The 24,963-nt window shown below is 44.8% G+C and overlaps 1 protein-coding gene across 1 annotated transcript in view; it reads right to left on the bottom strand.

Moving 5' to 3' along the window:
* LOC149347178 (sodium-coupled monocarboxylate transporter 2-like) overlaps positions 1 to 24,963 on the bottom strand; it is a 36,232-nt gene that overhangs the window by 7,900 nt on the left and 3,369 nt on the right. The window contains exons 2-13 of the mRNA XM_089586927.1: positions 24,364 to 24,624; positions 22,311 to 22,376; positions 21,207 to 21,258; positions 19,618 to 19,685; positions 16,845 to 17,002; positions 15,475 to 15,615; positions 14,802 to 14,931; positions 11,188 to 11,276; positions 10,559 to 10,668; positions 7,627 to 7,694; positions 7,461 to 7,547; positions 2,246 to 2,430 (exon numbers count right to left, since the gene is read on the bottom strand). Of these exons, the coding sequence (XP_089443053.1) occupies positions 2,246 to 2,430; positions 7,461 to 7,547; positions 7,627 to 7,694; positions 10,559 to 10,668; positions 11,188 to 11,276; positions 14,802 to 14,931; positions 15,475 to 15,615; positions 16,845 to 17,002; positions 19,618 to 19,685; positions 21,207 to 21,258; positions 22,311 to 22,376; positions 24,364 to 24,624 (1,415 nt within the window). The remainder of the gene's footprint in view (positions 1 to 2,245; positions 2,431 to 7,460; positions 7,548 to 7,626; positions 7,695 to 10,558; positions 10,669 to 11,187; positions 11,277 to 14,801; positions 14,932 to 15,474; positions 15,616 to 16,844; positions 17,003 to 19,617; positions 19,686 to 21,206; positions 21,259 to 22,310; positions 22,377 to 24,363; positions 24,625 to 24,963) is intronic.

The raw sequence follows: 24,963 nt of genomic DNA, 5'->3' as shown, positions 1-24,963 counted from the left end.
TTAATTTGCAAAATAGCGGTATCCAGCAGAGCCCTGAGGCATTATAGCAGACAGAATATACAAAATATTTCATAAGATGGGAAGGAAGAAAAAAAAACACATATAATCCTGTCATAAGGAAAAAAAATGCCCACATCACGCTACGCCATGATTTGATCTGAGTGCGCGGTAGCGACAGTAGGTGGAGCACTGAACACTGTCCAGAGGTAACCTGCTCAGGTCATCCATTGTCCGCGAAAAAAATGAGATGTTGAGCGCCCGTCTGAAATTTAATCTGATGATTTTCCACCGATGATCGAGGCGCATGGATAAAAAGTGATGTCGGCTGAAATATCGGTTTTTCCTAATGTTCACCGTTTCAGAATAAATGGAGCATTATTCATTTCCTATATGTAGAGAGCTATATCTCCTTACGTAAATGATCCCGACTAATTCGAGAACAATTTTGCGGCTCCCTTCAAGCATATGATATAAATAAACTGTAGGGGTACCTCTGACTGCACGAACATACTTTTTTGAGTTAGATGGTACTTTTTTCGAACTATTATTTAGAAAATTAAGCCCTCTGCAGGCATGGGATCTAGTACTCAAACTGCCTTGTTCAAGTTAAGTTTAATAAGTCAACGCCAAGTATTTATATTTACGCATTGTATGAAAATGAACGCTGAGGTATGTTTGTCAGTGTACGATAAAATCTCGCATTGTAAAGTATTAAACGACATTTGCAACTTAGAGTAAGGTCACTAAACTCATTTCGAGTCGCTCTGCAGGTTCTCAACATCAGAAGACCTCTGGATGAGAAGATAATTAGCGCAAACTTCAGTCGACAGTTGAACTTTGCAGGTAACATTCAGAACAGTTAGAGAGACGTATAGATCAGGAAAAGAAGGGATCCCAGACCTGACCATTCCGCTACAAGAAAGGATAAGATCACCTAATTCGAGAGGCAACCATCGATCAAATTATGCTGCACACTGCCCTGAACCTACGAATTATGCCAGTCAAGCACGCTGAGGTGAAAGCCAGGAGAGGACAAATTAGCTATGTGGCAGTAGCAAATAGCTCAGAATTGAAAGGTTTTCTAAAGTGAAGGGATACTAAGTCTATTTGATACTCACGCTGAAATAATAAAACTGGATAATATTAAGCTCACCAGTGGACCTGATTTGAACAGAAACCAGTTCCAAAGCATGCTGAACCGCCTTAAAATGCTCGTAGTGTTGAAGGGGTTTGATGACAGCGCTGTAAATTATGCGTTCACACGTTTAACAGCATAAAACCAATTAAAAAAAATCGTGTGCGCAGGTTGTGCACTGTAGGAGCTGCAGCGCTTCTTTCTGGATGAACACAGTCCTAAGAAACTGCATGGGGAGGAAGTGCTTTTAACCATTTGGATCAAGCAAGAAATACTCCCCGATGCGGAAATCATGCCTTTCTTGAAAATATCAAGCGGATATCCGCCACCTGTTGGGAGTGTATTCAGGATTTCGATCAAGCAGATACCGTCAACTGTCAGCTACGGCTCTCTCGCTTCGTGTTCAAACTGCTACACAGCTTAGACGCACGGACCCTATCGTCAATCTCCTCAAAACATCACTGCATCAGAAAACTTGTATTCATTGATGTAACTTATATATTGCCGCCAGGCGTCCCCGGGCGGCGCCGAAAGGACGAAGAAGCGAGGAACTCGCGTGCTCTCGGAGCTGGGACTCTGCCTCTCTGTTTGCGGCCTGTGCCTAGCCTGTGTGATTAAGGACCCATCTGTGACATTTGTGGTGGAGGTGCTGGGTACATCGCCCTGGAATATGTCGCACACCCCTTCTAACACCGAGAACCCCAGACCTCTCCCTATCGACACGCCAGTGCATCGGGTCAGTCGCGGCAATCTAGGACTGCCCCCTGAGCATGGGCTGTTGGAGACTACCTCGACACCTGGCCGGCTGCCTCCTGAGCTCAGGCCATTTGACACTACCTCGGCGCCTGCCCCTCAACCAGTCATCCAAGGCGCCGCGTACTACACCCTCCACAACCCACGGCAACCAAAATCTTTTCACGGGACTCAGCTGGAGGACGTGGAAGATTGGCTCCTCCAGTTTCCTCCAGGCTCCTCCATCTTTCTCTCGGTGACAATAGTCGCCGCAAGAAAGATTGAATTTCGACCTATAATGACTGGCAGGCAAGATTACGAACCAGCTGTAATGAATCGCAAACATTTTCTTAGGAAAAATGGAGGAATTGAACCAACCTGCTTGTGAGTGGCATGGCAGTCGTCTCTAGATGTGATTCGACAGAAGCAGTGCTATTTTCCATGAGTGGACAGCGTTCCACAGTCCCAGGAAGCAGGAGGAGGGATGCCGCACCGGACAAATGTTTTCCCACGGCATGCCAGAGCTGGAGGAGGCAAACCAACATGCTGGCCCAGGCTGCTCCCTGCGTTATCAGTCTTACGTTGTAATGACAAAAATGGCGCGCGTCGGGTTATATTCGAGAATGGTAAACCTCAAGGTCCATTCATCAGATTTCGACACCAATAACCATTATGCCACACTGCGTACCTCTTGTCAGCAACCATTTTTCGTTCAGTGTGACGAAGCTCCCACAAACATTAAATAAAATTCTAATATACTGTAGCAATGAGCTGCCGTGGTGGATCAGTGGTTATGGTGCTCGGCTGCTGACCCGAAATACGCGGGTTCGATCCCGGCCTCGGCGGTCGAATTTCGAGGGAGGCAAAATTCTAGAGGCCCGTGTACTGTGCGATGTCAGTGCACGTTAAAGAATCCTAGGTAATCGGAATTTCCGGGGCCCTTCACTACGGCGCCCCTCATAGCCTGAGTCGGTTTGGGACGTTAAGCCCCATAAACCAAATCAGTAGCAATGAGTCATACCACTTCAATAATTGGCTGAAGCAACGTTCGCTGCACATATAAGAGGCGAGTGCATTAACAGCATTTATTTTGCTAGTCAAACGAACTTTTCGGCTAGTTGGCCGCATTCTTGGCTCATAACTGCAGAGAAGAAACAACTTCACAAACAGGAGAAACAAACTACAGAGCGTTCATCACTGTATTGTGTGTTTCTTATCAACGTGAACGTGTTTTTCCGCTGCAGTTGTGATACCATTTTGCTAATCGCGAAGAGTTTTCTACAGCCTAGGCACATGCCAAGTGCAGAACTGTATTTTTTTGTATTACTGAAAGTGGCGATAACAGTCTTGTCCAATAAATTTTACTAGTAAGAGCCGCCGGAGAGAATCGTGTTGCAAGAGACAACATCTTATTACGGTGTATAAAATGAAAACAACAAAAGCTTGAACAACATTGCTTACGGTTCTAGCTAAAGTTCTTCGGAGACGTCACCGAAATGTGGTATATTTTCCACTTTCTCGCCACACCGAGCACGAAAAGTAGTGATGATATAACACCCTCTTGTTCACGAGATAATCACAAAATGCCGCTACCATGTAAATGCAATTCCGGTCTGCACCAGACTCCTTTTGCTCGACTCTTCTGTTTTCAGTTTTTTGTGGACCCAAATTAAAGGCTGTGAACGAGAATAGGTGGCTTAGACATTAGACATTAGAGAATTAAAAAAATATTTACGGTTAATTGATAAAATCCGACTGTTGGACGCATAAATGATGGAAATCAACGGAAGCGCTCCAGCGAGAACGCGCGGTTAAGTGAAGAAAACACGCCTTTTCTCAAACATGTGGAGTTCAGGGTCACAATAAACGTGAGTGAATTGCACAGTCTCGGAAGTTGCAATGATGCAATGGAAGTTGCAAAACCTGTAAAAACACTGTTTTGTGCCTTTGATCTGGAAAAAATACTGTCTATAAATATAGCTTAGTGTGGTCGATAGACGAGCTGGAAAATGCATGGTCAACATTCGCAATACGGGAGGCAAAAACTAAATTTCGTGATGAAGAAAGGTCAAGGCGAACGGGGAAGAAGTGATAGAGCGGAAGAGACTTCCATTGCATATACAGTGGAAGTAAAAATATTGCGTAGAAAAAAAAACCTAATAGCTTTGGAATTAGTGATGATATCAAGAGCAGGAGGAGACACCAGGGTGATCTTCAAAATAACAATGAGATTTTCCAAAGATTATTGCGTCTAGGCAGGGTGTATTATATGAACTTTAGTTGAGGCTCTAGGAACCGGGCAAGCATAAAATTAGAAGATGAAAGCTTGGTTCCCCGATTGCAGAATAAACGCTTCCCAATTCGTGGCAACGGCTCAATGCTGAACGACTCAATGATACAAGCATAATGTGTACGCAGCGGCAGTGGGGTACGAAAGGCAGTGTGACGACAAAGCTCTACAGTCTCGAACCCTGCAAAGTCGACGTGATCAAAGCACGTGCCAGGCAGGCTTCATAAGGATTTCAAGTTAAAAGCGGCGGGGATGCAACAAATTTCTAGATGGCGGAGGTAATTCGGTGAAGGCTCACGAACCGATGGAGCACAGGTGCACAACCATTTTGTAAATAATTTAAAAAAAAAAAACGAATGTTAAATTTCTCAAGAACACATTGGAAGATATATTACACAGGGAGCGCAAAACGGCGATTCGCCCTCTCCGAAGCGAAAGTGGCTTCAGTTCGAACGAAGCGATATGCAAATTGCCACCTGTGTAATGCTGTGCATGGAGACATTAAAAATAAAGCTAGACTTTTGGTTTGGCCCACTTGGTGTTGTAGCATGGCGAAAGGGAACAGCACTACGTCCTTTTTTTCCGCGCTGCTCTCTCTAGCTATGAAAACGAAAATATCAACTGACAGAAATACAAAAAAATAAGAGGACACTTAACCTCCAAACGTAAGGGCATTATCCCAATTTTTTTTATTCAGCTTCATTAATTTCGTATTTATGCTTACATGTCCTAATGACGTTTCAATCTTGTTGCGATGTTCTCAACGCTAGTTTTCTATTGTTTTAACTTTTATTCCACAAATGCACGCGTGACGTAACGACCCTTCCCAGCAATACGGCTTTTCAGCACACACCGGCGACGGTGACTACGAGGTGATGCCCGCTGAGCGGTACGCTCAATGCCATGACGTCAAGATCACATCCTTCCGGTATGCCGCTGTCATGTCCCCTGTGCCGCTTCGGGACATTAAGCTAGGCACACTGGGCCATGCAGCACTAGTCTCTTGTTTACCTGTCAACTGATCTCGCGTGCATATCGCGATATCACCGCTACGATAATGGTACCAACATGCGGCTAAGCTTGGAGTTAGAAAATCAACCTAATCGAATTTTTATCGAGCCTGACTGAGTACTGCTTCCGTCATACCGGTCGCTATTAATTCACGTCGGTATATAAAGCGGACAGCAATGCGACAGCTTGTTAAATGAGTTCGACATATATTCGGGACGCTGTTTTTACGGCTGAAGGGTTGATGTAGCAATCCCCGGGAACCGTTATCACTCTGAATATACTAACAGTAGCATTGGTTTATTTAAAATTTCGTTTGTTGACATCTTTCATGTGTAGTCTTTGCCAAAAGTAGGCGGGACCGGGTGGTTTGTTTCTATAGCGGAACACTTATGGTAGCCCTTAACGGTGCACGATAGAGGAATTTTTACCACCGGAACTCGATCTACACGTTCCAAGCATTCTTATAAACTTCGAATTATCATCGTGTGCGGCCGATTTTTATAATTTAAATCGGATTAAATGTCCGGACTCCAGCCTTTATTGAACGCACCCCAGACGGATCGAGGAGTTAACGAACGCGTGGAGTGCCCATCCGGCAGTCGCGTGGCGGCTTCGCTTTTGCTTTTATTTTTTTCAAGGTTTCATTAATAAATAAATCTAGTCAGAGGCCACATAGCCGCAAATTAGGCCCACAGAAATAAGAACACGCATGAAATCTTTGCTTTCGCCGATCGCTACGTATCACTCCGCCGATGGAAAAGCGGCAAGGCGCCACGGCACTGGCTGAAAGGTGACTTGACTCCTCCGACCCTCTGCGGTGGGTTCAAGAAAGGGCGGGAGCCGGGACGTTTAATCCGATTTTATTTATGGAAATCGGCAACACAGGATAATAATTCGAAATTTCTAAGAATATTCGGAACGTGTAGATCGAGTTGCCGAGGTAAAAAGACCAATTCAGATTCTTCTTTAGTGCACCTTCAAGCTATGAATGTGAGTAGATTGAGGTGAGCCTTTCTCCTTGTCGCGAATCGGGTTGACGCGTCCGCGACTTCTGAAGGGGAACACTTTCGCGTGCAGGTTCGAAGAAAAGAACAAAGGAATCAAACAAAACGAAACGAAGCCGTGTTTATATTTTAAAGGAAAGGAGCCAATAAAAGAAACGAAAACACCAAGGAAAACACACACTAGACACGCGTACAACACTATGGATAAAAAGGAGATAGTTCACCGGATACAAAGCGTCACAGGTGGAGCGGGAATGCCTTGCAGGTACCTAGACGCGGGTTGTCGACTTGCGATGCGTCGGTGGTGTTGCGTCCAGGGAAGCGGTGGTAGAGAGCCAGGAAATGAGGAACAGAGACGGACACGGGAGATGCTGACGAACTCCTGTAAGCCGCGCCCGAGAATTGGGCAGCTACAGCTGGAAAACTGTAGCCAAGTCCTGTCGACGGCGTTCCAAAAACACCGTAGGCCTATGCAACCCATCCAAGGAAGCAATGGCAGCAAAGTGGCGATCGCAGTAGGCCTGCGTCGTTGATTCAAGGGAAGTCCATGGCAACACAGACCCGAAGTCTGACGGCTGCCACCTCCATGCTTGAATGAGGCTCAATGGTCTTGAGTCGATGATTCAAGGGAACTCACTGGCAGCTCGGACCCAACGTCCGACAGCTGCCACTTCCACGCTTGAATCGGACTCGATGGTCTTGAGTCGATGATTCAAGGGAAGTCACTGGCAGCTCGGATCTAATGTCCGACAGCTGCCACTTCCACGCTTGAATGGTACTCGATGGTCTTGAGTCGATGTTTCAATGGAAGTCACTGGCAGCTCGGAACCAACGTCCGACAGCTGCCACTTCCAAGCTTGAATGGAACTCGATGGTCATGAGTCGATGATTCAAGGGAAGCCACGGGCAGCTCGGATCTAATGTCCGACAGCTGCCAATTCCATGCTTGAATGACCAGACGTGCTGCGGCGCCTTCCTCATCAACACGTAGCTCTACGCTCCTCGTGCCAGCCTCGCGCTCACCACTCGCACGCGCACACGCGCAACGCAGAGCTGGCCCGCACGGCGCTCTTATATCCGACGCACCACTGCCGACACGTCGCGTTCCAAAGATCCCTCGTCAGTGTGGTGTGCACATCACACCTTAAATTTTGGCACCTTTCGGTCTTGAGGGGTGCCTTAAATGTTCCGATAGACGGTTGAGAAGCAGAAACCTGTTGCTCGGTTACTTTTGGCATGCAGGTACCTACTACTATCATTATATATTTTTGCGACTGGCAATACACACCTTTGCGTTCACCCACGGAGAGGAGACTGCGAGAAGAACAAGGCCAGCAAAAGGGCCTGATGCTGACGCGTAGAGGGACATAAAAAGCTGCAAGGGAAATGAATAATTTCACTACGTAAGAATTGCCGTTGCGAGTGAGAAATACTGGTCTTCACAAGCTGCTTACCCGTGAGGCTGTTCCCATATACGGCACGGCGATCGAGAAAGCGGTCATTATGGTCCCGCTTGCAAGTGCTGTAAAGAAAATACTTGGCTACAATATTGACGAGTGTACGTATGAAGGTTGCACGAGACATTAAAAAAGTCATTAAAAAAGACATTAAAGACAGGTTAAAAAAGAAGGCTAATATCAACAATCTGTTCTGTCCTTTTTAGATGTACTGCAACAAAAACCACCTAGTTTTACGTTTTGCTTATAGGGCACTCCAGGCCGGGATGTAAGTACAGTTTGTCTCCTATTTTCTTTAACTGCACAGAGCTGTGTTGCTTAAAAGGCTACTGCGAGGGAAGTTTATGCAAAGTAATTTTTTTTAATCTCTAAAGCTTGATAAATAAATGATTCTGGGAGTTATGTCCCTTCACTGAGTGGGCGTTGATCTCGGAGGGCACGAGATGTCGAGACAGCGGACACAGTAATGTGAATAACAGCCAACATTTTTAAATTCTTCTTTCAACTGACGGCTTTACGCCGCATGCAGAGCTTTGAAGACTTTATTGATTCGTGACTACTCCAATTTAAAGAATTTCGCTAAGTGCGATAGGTTCTGAGTTATTCATCAATAATTTATCTACTATTTCGGACCTCGTTTCGAAACTGCCCACAGCATGCGCCGAACCTGGCGCATGAAGAAAGAAACCAGGGGAATTTGTTCATGAATAACTCAACACCCATCAGACTTAGCAAGTTTCTCTTAATTGGATAAGTGACGAGTCAATATAGTCTTAAAGACTGCGTTTGCAACTTGCATCAAGAACGAAGTCATTAAAATATTCAACATCTTTTAACTGATTAGTCGCAATACCTTGACCGCCATGCTGCGGTCCCATCTCCGGCGAGCCCTACAGACACTCAGTGAAGGCAGCGTTTACGTACCGACTAGAATCCTTTTTTACGAAGCACTGAAGAGTGGAATAGTTACTGTCTATAATTGGAGAAAAGCACCCCCTGCCTTTCTCAACATCATACAACGTATCTCGTGATTTTGTATCATCTCCGGTCGTGCTTTCTATGCTACTTAACTTTAAAACAAAATCTGCTCCTGGACCACACAATATATCAAATGTTTTCTTCGTCGATATGCAGAAATGCTATGGCATTTCCTTGCACTGATCTTTCGTGCGGCACTGTCTTCAGCGACTGTCCCCAGACTGGCTAAGGGCGCATGTATTGCCAGTCCGAAAAAAGGGGACTTTCTATTCGTTACTAATAACCGCCCAATATCGCTAACCTCATCCTGTTGCATGATGCTTGAGCACATAATAGCTAACTTAATTACAACTTTTCTAAACGATAACAATATACTTTCACCTGTGCTGCACGGTTTCCTTAAGCGTTTCTCTGCGGTCACACAGTTGGCAACTATAATCCATTGCTTTGATCAAACTATAGACAACTCTAGCCAAATGTACTTTATTTTGTTAGACTTGAGAAAAGCGTTTGATCTTGTCTCTTACTCTAGGCTTATTGATAAACTTAAAATGGTTAATCTTTCCCCCTTCATCATTAACTGATTGCTGATTACCTTACTGATCGTAGACGGTTTGTTAATTATTGCTCGCGAGAGCTTCCAGTAACTTCAGGTGTACCTCAGGGCAGCGTCTTAGGACCCTTGCTATTCTTGATTTAGATTAATGATATTGCGAGTGTGATTACAGAAACCGTACAAATTAGATTTTTCTCAGATGGCTGTGTGCTTTTCAGGGAAGTATCCAGCCAGGATGATCAAGTGGACCTAAACAATAACCGTCAAAATATTCTTTCCTGATGCAACCTTTGGGACACGAAACTAAACGTTAACAAAACTGTGTGCATGAAAATAGCCAAGAAGCTAAATAACTTTTCTTTTCCCTACACTCTAGGCACAGAACCGCTAACCGAAGTGTATGAGTATAAATACCTTGGTGTCACGTTAACAAGTAGTCTGAACTGGAATACTCACATAACTAATGTATGTGACGATGCTTTCTAGAAAATTTGCTTTCTACGCCATAAACTAAAGCATGCTCTTGCCGAAACTAAACTTTTAGCTTATACATCAATAATTAGGCCAAAGCTCGAATATGCATGCACTGAGGGGACCCCTACACCAAAGTTAATATCGACGCTCTTGAAAAAATACAGCGTAGGGAAGTTAGGTTTATTTTTTTGAAGTACCGTGCAACTGACTCACCAAAAGCTCTAATGAGGCAAGATATAATCCAGACACTTGAAATGAGAAGAAAAATACAGCGTCTAAAATTTATGTTCCTCCTTAAATATAACCTTCTCGCTCTAACTCCTCGCCCGTATATAACACCACTTACTGCATGAAGAGCACGTGATCGACACCATGACTCTCTCACTCCATATAGCGCCAGACAAAACGTTTTTTAATATTCTTTCTTCCCACGAGCAATAAGCGAATGGAACAACCTAACACAATCACTACGAAGCAGCAATGATGTCATTGAAGGTTTAATTTGATAACATCACACATCTTCTGCAGTTTATTGCTTCTTATTTGCTAGGCTTTTTTCTGTGTTGGCATATTCGACGTGAACCTGTTGCGCACTTTGTCAAATCATTTTTAAGCATTTGCACGTCCTTTGCTCAGATACGATCGGAGTTCTGTTACTGTTTTCGCTTTATTCTGTCCCAAGAACAGCTGTGTTTGACACGTGTACTTGTCATTAGTATTTTTAAATTGTATTTGATAACTCTTATGCCCCTCCTGCTTGGACCGCGACGCCTACAGTAATGAATAAATAAATAAATAAAATAGCACAAATTCCGTGGGCACCTCGCAATTTTTTTTTATATGCAACTAACTTTTTATAGTTCTAATACGCCTGGGAACAATTTGCTCCGCATATTGCCCGAGAGACGTTGTCCGACGCACCTAATAGCCGCATCACGTTCACGGCACGGCGTTCACTCATCTTGAAGTACAGCACGACAACATCGATGTAGAAGGTGGCTGCGTGAGAGTTGACCACAGATGAGACGGTGCTGAAATGGGATGAACAGCGTATTCCGCATATATCAATAACAAGTCCTTTATTAGCGAACGAAAGCAAAGAGTAGGTCCTATTTTAGAAGATTTCATGTCGGTTCCAAACCTTTGATAGGCACCAGACTGTCGTGTAGGCTTTTGTAAGTGTTAACGGATGATGTTGATATATTTCTCTGCTACGTATTTCACTCTCAATTTCAAGCACCTTGGAGCAGTTGCGAATAACTAAAGTAAATGTAAAACCGAGTTCTCTAATATCGACAATCTGCACAACCACTCAACTTAGAAATCACTTCGTGCTGTGAAGTTTCCACGGGCAGAGGGAACTGCGTCCATTCCATCTTTTTTTCGTAGTATTAATCAGCATCTTTTGACGGAAGGGATGGCCATAATAGAGAAACCGAAACAACTCATTCAAAGCGATGGAAGTCACCTTCCTAACCGTCCGAATTTCGTGTCCACTTCAGCAAACACGTTTCTGCTGCCATAAGAAATATGCATATACCACGTCTAACCTTGTGGTAGCACCAAGGAGTCCTGCCAAAAACAGTCCACGCAATGCCGCAACGCCTGAAAGGCTTTCTCTGATGTAATAAGGAAGCATCTGAAAAAAAACACAGTTGACTTGAAATACAATGCAGGGAAACTAGGTGCGTCGACAGACGGCAAGCGCAAATCTGCTAATCTAGCATGGTGCCAGTTCTTCTGTCTTGTCACGGGTTCAGTGACTAGTCGACATCATCACCGAGTCCGGACAATGAGGGGGTGGCCGTTTGATGCCCGGCGTAGCCGGTAAGCAAACGCAGTGACTGAGACCGAGGCGTGCTAAGAGGTAACAACAACAAAACAACGTTTATAGTTTCAATTGAACAATGCGGCAGCTTTTACAGACACATAATTTACAGTCTACAAAACAATTGCGGAAAGCACATAACAGTAAGCACACTGAATTAAGTATACATTGAATATTTCTACACAGGTCAGAACAGAAGTGAGAGGCCAATTAGATAAAGTCGATCAAAACTCAGGAGGTGAACAAACATACAGTAAACCGGGAAGCGCGGCTGCAGTCCATCCCAAACACGCAGTCAGTGCGGCCCCCGAAGGCGACGTCCGTCCAGGGCAGCTTGCGGTTTTGAGGATGCGGTGCGGCGGCTCGGAGACCCGGGAGTTCGCGGCGGCAGCGTTTCCACCGACGAGCGGACTGAAGTTCGTTTCCATACGGCCCCCTTTTAAAGCCCTCGGGCGCTAGCGAGCGAGCACTCGCGGCGCCACAGCGTCGGCGTCGAAAAAACAAAACACCAAAAAGCGCAACGAGAGCACGTGGGCACCTACACTTTGACTCTGCATGGCCGCCATCTTGAGGAGGAAAAAATTAACGCACAACTAAAAAGAAGCCCCAGGCTTCGACTCTCGATTCGGTGACCTTGGAAAGGCAAAAAAGTAAAACACAACCAAAAAGCCAGTCACGTAGGCCGCAACTTCTTTCCCGCTAATGGTCAGCTCTAGACCGGCAGTATCGGGGACGAGTTTGAGCCGCCTCCGCTTTCGCAACGCGAGGGGTTGTCTACATAACTGAAAAAAAGCGTGCATGCATTCTTGCTCTTCCCGAGACACATACAAAGAAACGCGGACGCATTAGTTTTATACAAACAAAAGTAATTTACAGGTTGCCGCCACTTCTGTGACATGTCTTTTGTCCCGAAGTAAGGTTATGCCGGCTAGGGCATAATATCACATACGAGTGATGTTCTTCCACTGCTAGTGTAGGCACCAACGGCAGCAAGACGCTTTCTACTTACTACTAATCACATGTACGCACTATACAGTGCGGAGAATTATTTCTCAGAATCCATATGTTCTGTACTTTGAGCTAAATACTGATTTTCGAAGCACCAACCGCTCTTCTAATTCGTAGGGACTAAGAACGCGCCTGAAGGCCTCCAAAAACCCGCAGCCAAGACATTCTTACCAGTCCACTCGCTTCACTTTAAGCCCAGCACCAGCGCGCCGCGGTGGCTCAGTGGTTATGGTGCTCGGCTGCTGACCCGAAAGACGCGGGTTCGATCCCGGCCGCGGCGGTCGAATTTGTTTGGAGGACAAATTCTAGAGGCCCGTGTACTGTGCGATGTCAGTGCACGTTAAAGAACCCCAGGTGGTCGAAATTTCCGGAGCCCTCCACTACGGCGTCTCTCATAGCCTAAGTCGCTTTGGGACTTTAAACCCCATAAACCAAACCAAACCAAACCAGCGCGCTGGAGACTGCAGCAGCGCCATCTCGTTTATTTGAAACCAACAGCCAGTGCCATATAGACTGCAGCGCCATCTCGTTTATTTGAGAGCATGCATGAGGTGCGTACGTCGCGCAGCGGGACCTAGGCGGCACAGCACTCTTCGACCAAAACGGTGTGCGCCAGCAGCCTCCAAGCAGCGTGCGAGTCGCGCCACTGTCATGGATGAAAACAGCTTGGAGAAGCGCGTGCGCGCTGTGCGGCGCTGAAATATCAACAGCGCGAAGCAGGCCAGGGCCACCATTTTAGCGCTTCACATCTGATGGCCTTGCGACAGGCAGAAATGAAAGTAATGCAAGCGAACTGTGACTGTGCCGTCGCTGCCATCTGTCTCGGAATGGGATTTGGGTCTGTCACAATCACCGCACTAAGGTTGGTTGGTTTATGGGGTTTAACATCCCAAAGCGACTCAGGCTATGAGAGACGCCATAGTGAAGGGCTCCGGAAACTTCGACCACCTGGGGTTCTTTAACGTACACTCACATTGCACGGTACACGGGCCTCTAGAATTGTGCCTCCATCGAAACTCGACCGCCGCGGCCGGGTTCGAACCCGCGTCTTTCGGATCAGAAGCCGAGCACCATAACCACTGAGCCAGCGCAGCGGCCTACCAAACTAAGGAATCAAGCTCATTGCAAGCAGTGCAAAACCACAAGCTGGAGCTGCCTTGAGCTTAAAATCCGCACTACCACACGTGTAATAGCCGTTAATTTTTTGCTCACTCAGGAAGTGAAAGGTGGAAGCCAAGAATATATTTATGCATTCGTAACATCCACTGGTTTGGTATAACTTGCTCCCTTAAAACAAGTACTGGAGGTGTAAAAATGTGCAATTGGCGACCAGTTCTGTTAGCAACCAGAGCCAGTGCTGCGACTGGAAAGGCCGCTCTGATAAAACCAAGCTTTTCAAACAACTAACTTCTGCCAGGAATTCAACCAAATAAGTAACATCTCCAATAACACTATACGTACCACTCAATATTTACTTGCCGTTTGTTGTAAGCGCTATATATGAGCGAAGTAAGTAGCGATGGTTATAACAGTTTTAAACTTCCGTCTCCGCAAACATAATTAATCTCGCCCATTAAAATATGCGGTTAAAATGTGGATTTAGAACGTGCTCCCTAGGGATGAATTTGCTTATATCGGCGCCGAAAGCGGTAATGAAGAAGAATATTGCCTAGATGATACCTTATTTTTGGTTTTGCCTGTTCCTTGCTATTCGGCACTGGGAGTGTTTATCGCTTCCTTTTGCTACCCGGAATTCGTTCAACTCGCTATAAAAATGCATTTCACCTTGAAACAGAGTCATTTTTTTTCTCTAGTATTCTTCTCTATGCAGCAATGACGACTTTCCAGTTTTCATGCTCTAAGGTACTTTTCTGACTGCAGCATTTCTTTTTTGTTTCATCACTGGATCCTGCTTTGATGGTCCTCAGTTATGTAGCTGCCAAGGTTTATGTCATCTCTCTTGTCGTCTAGAATATCCTCGGCAATGTTAATGCCTGTTGCCGCTGTGGTTGAATGAATAAATAAAAATATATAAATAATTGATTTCTACTCTCAACTTTTTAACGTCAAGCAGTGGCTTAGGTTTTTTTAGCACCCTATAGCAAAATTTCTCAGTTGTCTTTACAGTGATCACGGCTGAACGAGCCAATGTGTCGCTTTTACCACAACTGAGGTTTCCTGCTTGAAAGAAAAAAAATTAGCCCACATAAACAGTTCGCTTTTCAGTGTAAGTACATCTCCCTACGTTCTTACCTGCCTGTCTCCGACAATACGTGTCAGTACCATTGATACTAGCCTTAACTGCAGTCGCACCTTTGTGCAGCTCACCTGGTCGTAGCTGCCAATGACTCCACTCAGCACTGGATCGCAGTCTCTGTACCAGTAGATGATTGTTAGGCCAGCAACGGCCACCAGGAGAAAAAATAACACGACAAACACGGCACCGGAGACCGCTATTCTGTAGAGACAAACAACAGAAGAGCCTTGTCGCACATTTCAGAGCTACACTCAACGGGTAAACAAACTGCCAGACTTAAAAAAAACGATAGCATGGGGCAATATGGTAACATAAGTGCAGTGCGGACACTCGATGAAGACAACTTGAAGCGCACCGAGAATTTGTACGAGATAGGAAGAGATCCAATGAACAGAAGCCTTTTGATGTAGATAATGCTTACTGGTAGGAGGTATCACTTCGATTGAACAATAAATTCGTATAAAGCGATTTTTTATTAACCCCCCTTCCCCACCCCTCTCCCCGCCCGCTATGAATGCATCGATTCCCAGGCATACTTAGACCATACAGCCCAAACAGGGACATTCTTGAACACATTCGTTCTGTGCCATATATATTAACCTATATACCCGAAACACACCAACGCAGGACTTTACCGTGACAGTCCATGAGCTCAAGACTATGGGGCAATGACGCTACGTCAACGCCTCTTGAGGCAAAGAAAGCGCCTCCAAGAGCTGTCACCGTAATGCGATGCGGGCTTACACTTTCGCAGCTTGCACTGTCCTCGCTGCCATGTACCTCTGCACCACCATTTGGTCAAATCCCATCCGCACAAAGCTGTAAGGCAGCCCACCGATGAGACAACTCCAGACGTTTTCGTCGCTCGTGATGTCGAAATCTGTTCTGTAGGTTGAAGAAAACATGATTAGGCAGCGAGTTTCTACACAAAAGCCTGCTTTATTCATTTTTGTTTTTCAAATGCTTCGTGTAATTCAGACGTCTGCGCATATGAACCTCAGGATTTGTCTGACCGTTCAGGAAGATCAAAACGGCAATTCAGAGAGCATCACCAGCTCTGATAATTCTTTTATATTTCTCTGTGAGGGGTCTCTTGCGCGCGTATTGGAAAATACCCATCTTGTTTGAAAATGTAAACCTCACTTTTCAGCTACAAACAAGCACATTTAGTTTCTCCTCGGTGCCTTTGAAAGAGCGCGCAAACGGGAAAAAAGTTAACAACGCGACGTACAGCTAACTGAATCGAACACTAATGAGTAACAGAAGGTCAGCTGGTGAAGCGATCCACGCTGAGTAAGGGTCGCAAAAGATACGCATTGTGCCATAAAGGCGGTGGACGCTGAGAAATAGCAGGTTGCTATTGGTTGCCAGTAAGCACATTCGAGGTAGGTGTGCAGGCCTGTACGAATCTAGGAACTTCTCGATTGCGGTCGGCTGTAGTATCCTTTGTGCTGCAATGTTAGATCTTTTATTGAAGCAATTTTTTCTACCAATTTTTGTGATGAGATTGTGCCTAGCGAGAAATGAGCAACGAGGAGAAATTCGACGATTGCCGAGAGAAATATATAAGCAGTCATAGGCTACGAGACCTGTATTCTAGAAACGTTGTTGATACCTCGAAACTGCTTTCTCAGCGTATTGTCCTTGGAATGTATCAACGTTTCAGATTTGTGCTTTCAGAAGCACCTCGTCCGTGACGGGCTCGTGTTTGCAAGTACTGAACAGAAGACAAATAGTAAGTCAGTGGTGCATGGCACAGGCTACAACAGCCTCATGCAGAAGCGACAGTCTGCCATCGATCTCTCAGCGCATTTCGAGATGTTAGCAAGAAACTTTTGGGTCTGCGCCTTGCGTTTGCGTATTCTTGTACAATGTTGCGTGCGCTTAGCGCACTAGGATAGTTGCGTCTTCAGACAGAACAGAAGGCCCATGTCGCAGGATCCGCCTCCTATTTTCACCGCTGGAACTTTTCTTTTCAACTCAAATTTTGAGCTAAAACACTTCCAATAACACTCACCATATCTATGGGCTGTTTTTTTTTTTCTAACAGGCGTAAAATGCCTCCCAGATATTCATATACGCTAGAAAGTCTTTTAAGAATCCAGAATTCTTACCTTAACAGGTAGTCGGTAGCGTTGATGTCTGTCAGTGGTCGCAACGGTGGAGTCACGGTGCTGGCGTCATAAATAACCTTTGCTATAACCGTTAACGGTGACACAAACATCACTAGAGCTTGAACGCAGTCCGCCCAAACTACACCACGGAGTCCTCCCTATTAGTGAAAATATACACACGGATACAGAAAACAATCAGGGCTGCATATCACCTTGATATCGCCGTACAATGCAGTTCAATGTAAAAATCATTTGAGCTGATGTTTCAGAATGCATGTGCACTATCTAACCAGCATTTTTTATTAATACTGGTCGGACTTCCACTTCTAGGAGACCTCGGGACGAGGGTTCCCAGAAGTGGAAGTCCAACCACTCCTTGGAATGGAGTCGTTGATGTCAGCCTCCTACGCTCCGCAGGGACATTATACCTGACAACAACAATCATGACTTCAACAGCGACAGATTAACCACGGCTGACCATTCACAACATCTTTCGCACATGCACCATTTTCTAGTAGAACACTCGCGGTTTACTCTCAAAACTCTCCCATTTCCGGCAGCTCCTGCGAGCGTACCACTTCCCTTCCATAGTCATCTCTTAATCGTGTATCGATTAATACTGCAAACAGTTGTCAGTGGGGTCAGGACCTTCGGCACTCTCTGCGGGTGGTCAATCAGGCATCCCACAGGCGGCAGTGCCAGCGTTGGACCTGCCTTTCACAGTGGAAGAGCTATCCAAACCTACTGCGGAATCGAGCAGAGGCACATCTCCTGGTCTCTATGAAGTGACCTATGAGGCCATCTGAAAGGTACCCCACAACTCCCGTCTTCGACTCCTGGAATAATACAATTATACCTGGAATAGTGGTGAAGTCCCCAAGGAGTGTAATGTGGCGAAAGTTGTGCCTGTTTTGAAGCCCTGTAAGCAGCCAACAAGCTACGCATCCTTCCGGCCCATCACCCTACTGACCTGCGCAGATAAGCTTATGGAGTGAATGATCTGCAAGCGCATCATTTGTTTCCGCGAAAGCCGTAATGAATATCCCGAAGAAATGAACGGGTTCTGTCAAAATAGGTCTGCTACTGACAACATTATAGCCCTCGTCTGATCACTCGAACAGTACTGTAATGCTGGGTGCATCCCTACATCCGTTTTCCTTGACATCAGGTCTGCTTTTGACTCTGTTTTTCGCCATGCAATTCTCTAAGCATTGGCTAGTCTAGGCCTCGGATGAAAGCTGTGCAAATAGATGGCATACTATTTAAATGAACGACCAGTTCTGATGACCACCTCATACGGTCCTACAAACTTTCACGCATTGGAGAGGGCCGTACCTCAGGGAGTGGTGCTCAGACCTCTCGTTTTCAATATTAGCCTTATGCAAATAACAAGAAACCTTCCGCGAGGAATGCACATAAGGATTTATGCAATGATATCTGCATCTGGAGCGCGTTACGTTCACGCTATACTACTATCTCGCAAAGTCTTTAGAGAGCGTTACTACACATCTCGATGTACCTACCTCCCCGAGGTATTCGTATCTCCCCCGAAAGGAGTGTTGCCATGGCTTTTGACGAGAAAAACGATGCCTCGATATCTGCTCCTCCCATCTGTACAGTCACTGTCTTAGGTACGAACTCAGCGATTCTTCGGTTTTACGATAAGCAGTAATCTCTCATGGTCACCTCAGATCAAAGCACTGCGCGAGAAGATGACTGCAGCATCGCAAGTTTTCAAGTTCATGGCGGGAGCACGGTGTGGCAGCATGCGCACTATGAACATTGCGTGGAGGAGCTCTCCCCAATTCTTCTAACAATGTACAGTGTTTTAGGAGCTTTAGCATGCCTTAGGCAGCTAAGACATGCAATGAACTCTTTGTTTTCATGTCTAAATGACATTGGGCATCTAGAAAAGCTCTAATTTCACCTTGCATGCTACCAGCACAAATTCGTCAAGCAGTCAACTTTGTTAGCCCATTTTTTGGACTATGCACTCCATAATTGCACACCTAACATTAGTACTCGCCGATGCACAATAATGCGCTTTTAATGGCCGCATTTAATCTCCTCCCCATTTCATTTTATTTTATTTTAACCTTTTGTGCTCTGCTCTTCTTCCATATTTTGCTCCCAAATTTCATTCCCCAAACACTAGCGTGGCATTGGTTTTTAAACGCCGGCTAAACTCTCTGCCCGGGAACAACTATTCCGGGAACAACTTGAAGTACCGGAGGAACTTGAGAGCTTTGATCCTTATATTAAACGTAATCGTTTATTTCGCATTACGAAGCTATAATCAATATTCATATTTAAATTAAGTAAATATTTGTTTACCTCCATGCCTCTTTTCGACAACGTTTTATAATTTCTTCTAGCGTGGAAAGAGATTTTCACTTTTTATTCATTCCAGTCTTGTGCCTCACGCCTAGCTGTATTTCCAGAAATGAAGCTTTTAACAAGTTTGACAGCAAGTCCTCATTACTGCTCTTAATAATTTCAAGTTCAAATCGCTTACAAAGAATGCAGGCCTTCCAGCTAGAAATATGGCTCAAAGAGAAATACTGTTGCAAGTAATCTTGCATTCATTTCATGACGTGCCACCACATACCACTTTTAGTTATGCCACTTATTCCCGCCCGAAAATTCATTCTTTGAAGTAAAGATTTGAAAATGACATTTCTGTAATGAGATTAATTATACACATGTACACGTCAACGAATGTTGATTATTGATGTCTCTTTAAGTGATGTTAAAAAATGTAACTAAAGATTACCAGTGCCGTGTAGATGGTGCCTGCCAACCCAATGGCTATACTCGTGTAGACGACTGATACAGAAAACACTGCAGAAAAGAAGCGGAAAGATTGGTTACAAAATTAAAAATACCAACCCCTCTACAAGATACCATTGCGTAATAATATAATCTCAATATATAATTATATCACATATAGTATATTGTAATATAATATAATATTATAGTACAAACATCATATAAGACATAAGACATCATTCCAACGCACACACAACACACGCAAGAAGAGATTAGACATCACGGACGCCTGACTTCAACTGAGGTACATTCCACAAAACAGGCTTTTAAATGTGCGAAGGAGTACTATAGTCACACCTGGGGCCTAAATCTTAAGACGACGTCATATACAGGTGCGTCTATAGTAATCAGAGTCGCTATAAATGCTTTGTGCGCTCAATACGTGTATGACGATAAACTCTTGTTTTCGGTTTTGCGCAGTTGGAGTAATAGCAGACATCTTGTTTCAAAATTTAGCCTTCTTGTTCTGGCGTCAAACGCTGTGTGGTGTTTTCAGTGAACAACGATGAATGTAATCTTTGTCTCGGATGAGCAGTACAGAGTCCGCACTTAAGGAGAAAAGACCTCGGTCCTGTCACATACCACACATAATACAAGGTGATTGTGTCCTCCCACATCTTGAGAAACTTACGGGTAGTATACTACACATTATTCCATAGACGTGCCTAGTGACATCACTATACTCACGGAATTAGATGTTATAAGAAATTATGCTCGAAATCCGGTATCACACACCTGCATATACCGGGTGTCCCAGCTAAATGTAACCAAACTTTTAAAAAAGGCGAAGCGTCCTAGTCCAGTGAAACCAACTGAGGGTTTTTCATAGTCGTGTGGCCTAGTCTTCAGTATTTCTTTCACTCTTCAAAGTTAATTAATTAGTTAAGTTTAATTAGGTAACTTTTTAATTATTGACTTCAGGAAGAAAGTGTCAATGAAAAAGTTTTAGATTGCCTCGAAAAACCGCTAGTAGTGCTGTTTCCGTCAAGTTACGATTTACGTAGCTTCATTTATTGGCCTTAAAAGAAAGTTGTCACGTGACCAGCTGCTCGCTTACTTCTCTGCCCCAATGTGCACCCAAAGACTCATCGAAGAGAGGTCTTCAGAAAAAACGGATATTATTCTTTAAGGCGCGTCTTGGGACGTTGAAGTGGCACAGTTGTCACGTTGAAGCTTTTTCTTGTTGTGCGGGTTGTGGTTAAAGGCCGGTAAAAAAACTACTTTACGTAAATATCACTTTGCTGCAAATGTCCCAGTAAGCTGTTTCTCAAAGCGATCTACAACTTTTCGATTTAGACTTTGTTCCTCAAGTCACTAATTAAAAAGTTAGTTAATTAAGCTTAACTAATTAGTCAACTTTGAGGAACGAAAAAATACTGCAGACTAGGTCACGCGACTCTAAACAACCCTCATTTCGTTTCAGACGGCTAGGACACCCCGTGTTTTTTAAAAGCTTGGTTACATTTAGCTGGGACACCTGCATATATATGCTGCGCAACATCACGCGTCAAAAACAGAACATGAGGCACTTACTGGTTGAGATTCCTATAGCGGCGCTGTATATTCCCACCGCACCAAGTGTTTGCTGCAGGAGACGCAGTTCTTACAATTGTGCGCGTATGCACTGATATGCACGTCTTCCAAATATTGACGATATGAATAGCCAAGGCGCAAAGCACACCTTCAAGAAAGTAAAATCCTAATAAAGCAAAAACAACTTCGCTTCTGTTCTTTTAGACGACACCGCTCATCTTCGCATAGTAGGTGCTCCAGATGGCCACAATTTTGCCAGAGTTTCTTTCTTCTTTTTTTTTGCTCAAAACGTCTTGGCTTCCAAAATAAGTCGTACGCAGGAAGCTCGAAGTCATACTCTGGTCGGACATAACCCGAACACATCTTCGTGCATGCAAGGGAACAAAGAACATCTGGAAGTTTAGGAGACTTCGAGACAACATTTACTTAGCTTGCGTCAGTTTTTACAGACTGGCTGCGTTATAATGCTTCTCCTTAGGACGAATCGTGTTCATACCATCACAGCAGCCTCTAAGCGCCATTTTAATTAGGCGCGTTCTGTTTGTGGTTATTAAGCACTGCAAGTTGAAACTAGGATATGTTGGGGTTTCCATTTTTACAATTCCGGTTATTCCGTGTTGTAAGGGAAGTCTGCAAGAGTTGAAAAAATTAATCGGTTGGGAGTGGTCAAAATCGAGCCCGAGTGATTTATTTATTTATTTTACAGGTACTTCCAACCTTATGCATGGTCTTGGGTAGGGGTGGCTGGCCATGACCATAGAGAATATATACATATGACAAGAAAGCGCACTTGCAGGCAACAAGTGGTCGACAGCGACAAAATTCGCAAGATTCTTTATGCAGAGTTAGATTGTGAATGGGAAAAAAATGTGTCAAGGGCGTAAAAGGTGAATACGAATGAGCAGTGCAGAATTGGCTCTTGAAGAGAAAAAGACTTCACTCCTTTCGCATGCCGCACATAACACTCAATGTCAACAGTTTAAAGTTGATACTTAGAATATTTACTTATGTTTCAGAACTTTCACACAAAAACTGACATACAGAAATAGAAGACCGGACACACAGACGGAAAAAAGAATACGAAAGCAACGGTTTTTTGCTTACACTCAGAGCGAAGTACACAATACACGCTGTGATTCCAACCTTGCTGTCGAAGCGTAGACGCAAGTACTGGGCACATGGAAAAAAAATAAAAAGTTAAGACAATCGAAGTCTGCTTTCAGGGAGTACAGTAAGTTTCTGACGAGGGTTTCCCTTAGAAATAAGGAGACCTGTTTCGAATGTTCTATGGCGCCAAGAAACCATTTTTTTACGCAAGTGTTACAGAAAGTGCCTTGCAGATATACAAGCCACAAATGCATGATGCCATCCGCGCTTAGCTTCAATTTTTCGTTCCTGACGACAACCCTCAAGGGCTTTGCCAAGGCTATGCACTTATTTGCATGTCTGCAGGAGAGAAAAGTAAAAAAAATGAATCCAGTGTCAGTGAACGTCCGGGAGAGCACATTGTGAGCCCGGCTGTGTAGTGTTGCGCATTCCATGATTCACATAATTTATTATTTTTGGCAAGCGTTTCGTGAAAACCGAATACAAATTCAGCAGTGAAAATACCTGCTCATGATGCACCATTCGCAACTTATTCTTCTGGTTTGAGTGAAGACTTCTAAGCCTTCGCAAAAATATGGCGGTTGAGAAGAATGAAACTATCTTCAGGGACGAACAATCAGCACGGGCTAGCTTAGTATTCTTTAAAGGTGCACTGAAGAGGAATCTGAACTCGTCTTTTTGCCGCGGGAACTCGATCTACACTCTCCCAGCATTCTTAAAACTTCGATTTATTGCTCTGTGTGGCCAATTTCCCTAATTAAACTAAATTAACGTCCGGCTCCCACCTTTTTTTTCAATTCTCCCGGTACGGTGGGCGGAGTCGACCAACGCGTGGAGTGCCTTTCACCCAGCCCCGTGGCGGCTTGCCGCTCTGCCATAGGCGGAGTAATACGTAGTAATCCGTAGTAGCAAATAGTCCGTGCGTATTTTTATTTCTACGGGCTTATTTTACGGCTATATTATCTGCGAATGAAATTATTTATTCACGTAAACCTAAAAAACAATATAAAGCGAAAGCAAAGCCTCCACGGAGTTGGCTGAAAGGCACTTCACGAGTTGGTTGACTCCTCCCACCTTACGGGGGAGAATTTGAAAAAAAAAGCGGGAGCCAGACGTTAATTCGATTTAATTAGGAAAACCGGCCACACAGGGCCATAAATCGAAGTTTCTAAGAATGCTCAGAACGTGTACATCGAGTTCCCGCGGTAAAAAGACGAGTTCAGATTTCTCTTCAGTGCACCTTTAAGGGCGTACTAGTTAGCCAGTTAATAATAAAGGAGAAATCACTTCTTAATTATCGCTCACAATTCACAGCCGCCGAGAATATGATGTGAAACGAATAAAAACCATTTCTCTAAAGCCGTTCAGCTGAAGGCAATTGCCTGCCTTTTCCGCATAAATTCTAACCACAGATCATCAGGTGCGCATCAAGCTTAGTTTAAACGCAACGTCCGCTGGGGAAGGATTTCGATGCCTGCAGCAGCGAATACGATCTGCCTGCTCTATTCTACTATCGTACGCAGCCTCTTTGATTTCTGTCCCGCAAAGATAACAACCACTTGTAAGATTATATTTTATCTGGTACTCACTGACGAGGCAGTTCTGACGTCTCACTTATTCACCTTAATATTGAACCGAACTCTTTCATGCGCATGCATTGTGATGGAGTCCCCCTAAGGAACGGACTGCGCCCCATGCTGTCCCTCTGAACTGAAGACAGCATCAGTCATCTCTTCATACAATAAACGAGTGGTGATATGATGACATTGGGCTGCTTAGCGAAATTTCTCAGGTTAAATCTCTGCCGCGGCCACCGCGCTTCGACTGAGACCACCGCACTACACAAACGCCCGTGTACCGAGGTCTCCAGGCACGCCGAGGAATATAACTTTGTCGAAACTGGCGCGGAGAAACTTCACTACTTCGTGCCGCGTATACTGGTGTCTTGCATTCGGCGTTAACTCCAATTAGTTTATTTCAGCGAATAAAGCAAGTGCAATACAGGTTAGGTGATACTGGTCATGCCTCGTATTTTTCTGAAGATGCTCACCTGAAATATGGATGTCACACGGAGGCCGTATATCAAAGGTACGAGCGCAGTTGCCGAGAACGTCGCCGCAGCCAAGTTTCCAGCTACGACCCATAGCGTGTGGAATCCGTACGCGTAGTAGTGGCCCACGAAGCCGACGACGTTCGTCCCGTTCGCCACGGAGGCCAGAACGGAGACGGCCAGGGCAGCTGCCGGAATGCTCTGGCCTCCCAAGAATGCTTCCATCTCGGCACTTGCGGCCCTTGCTTTGCTAGACGTCGCCTGATAATGCGTGATAACAAAGGTCAGCGATGCATCTGCTTTAGGCCCCCGTTGTTACACAAAAGTGTACTTCCTAAACGCTTTCAGTTCACAGCGCCCGAATAATATGACTGGAAGCAAAAAAAGGATAAAATATTCCCCATCATCATCATCATCATCATCAGCCTGACTACGCCTACTGCAGGGCGAAGGCCTCTCCCATGTCTCTCCATTTAACCCTGTCCTTTGCCAGTTGCGGCCACCGTATCCCCGCATACTTCTTTATCTCATCCGCCCAACTAACTTTCTGCCGCCTCCGGCTACGTTTGCCTTCTCTTGGAATTTACTCCTTTACCCTTA

The sequence above is a fragment of the Amblyomma mixtum genome, chromosome 4 (assembly GCF_055824585.1).
Source record: "Amblyomma mixtum isolate Tamu chromosome 4, ASM5582458v1, whole genome shotgun sequence".
Taxonomy (NCBI): domain Eukaryota; kingdom Metazoa; phylum Arthropoda; class Arachnida; order Ixodida; family Ixodidae; genus Amblyomma; species Amblyomma mixtum.
This window is presented reverse-complemented; position numbering and strand designations above follow the sequence as displayed.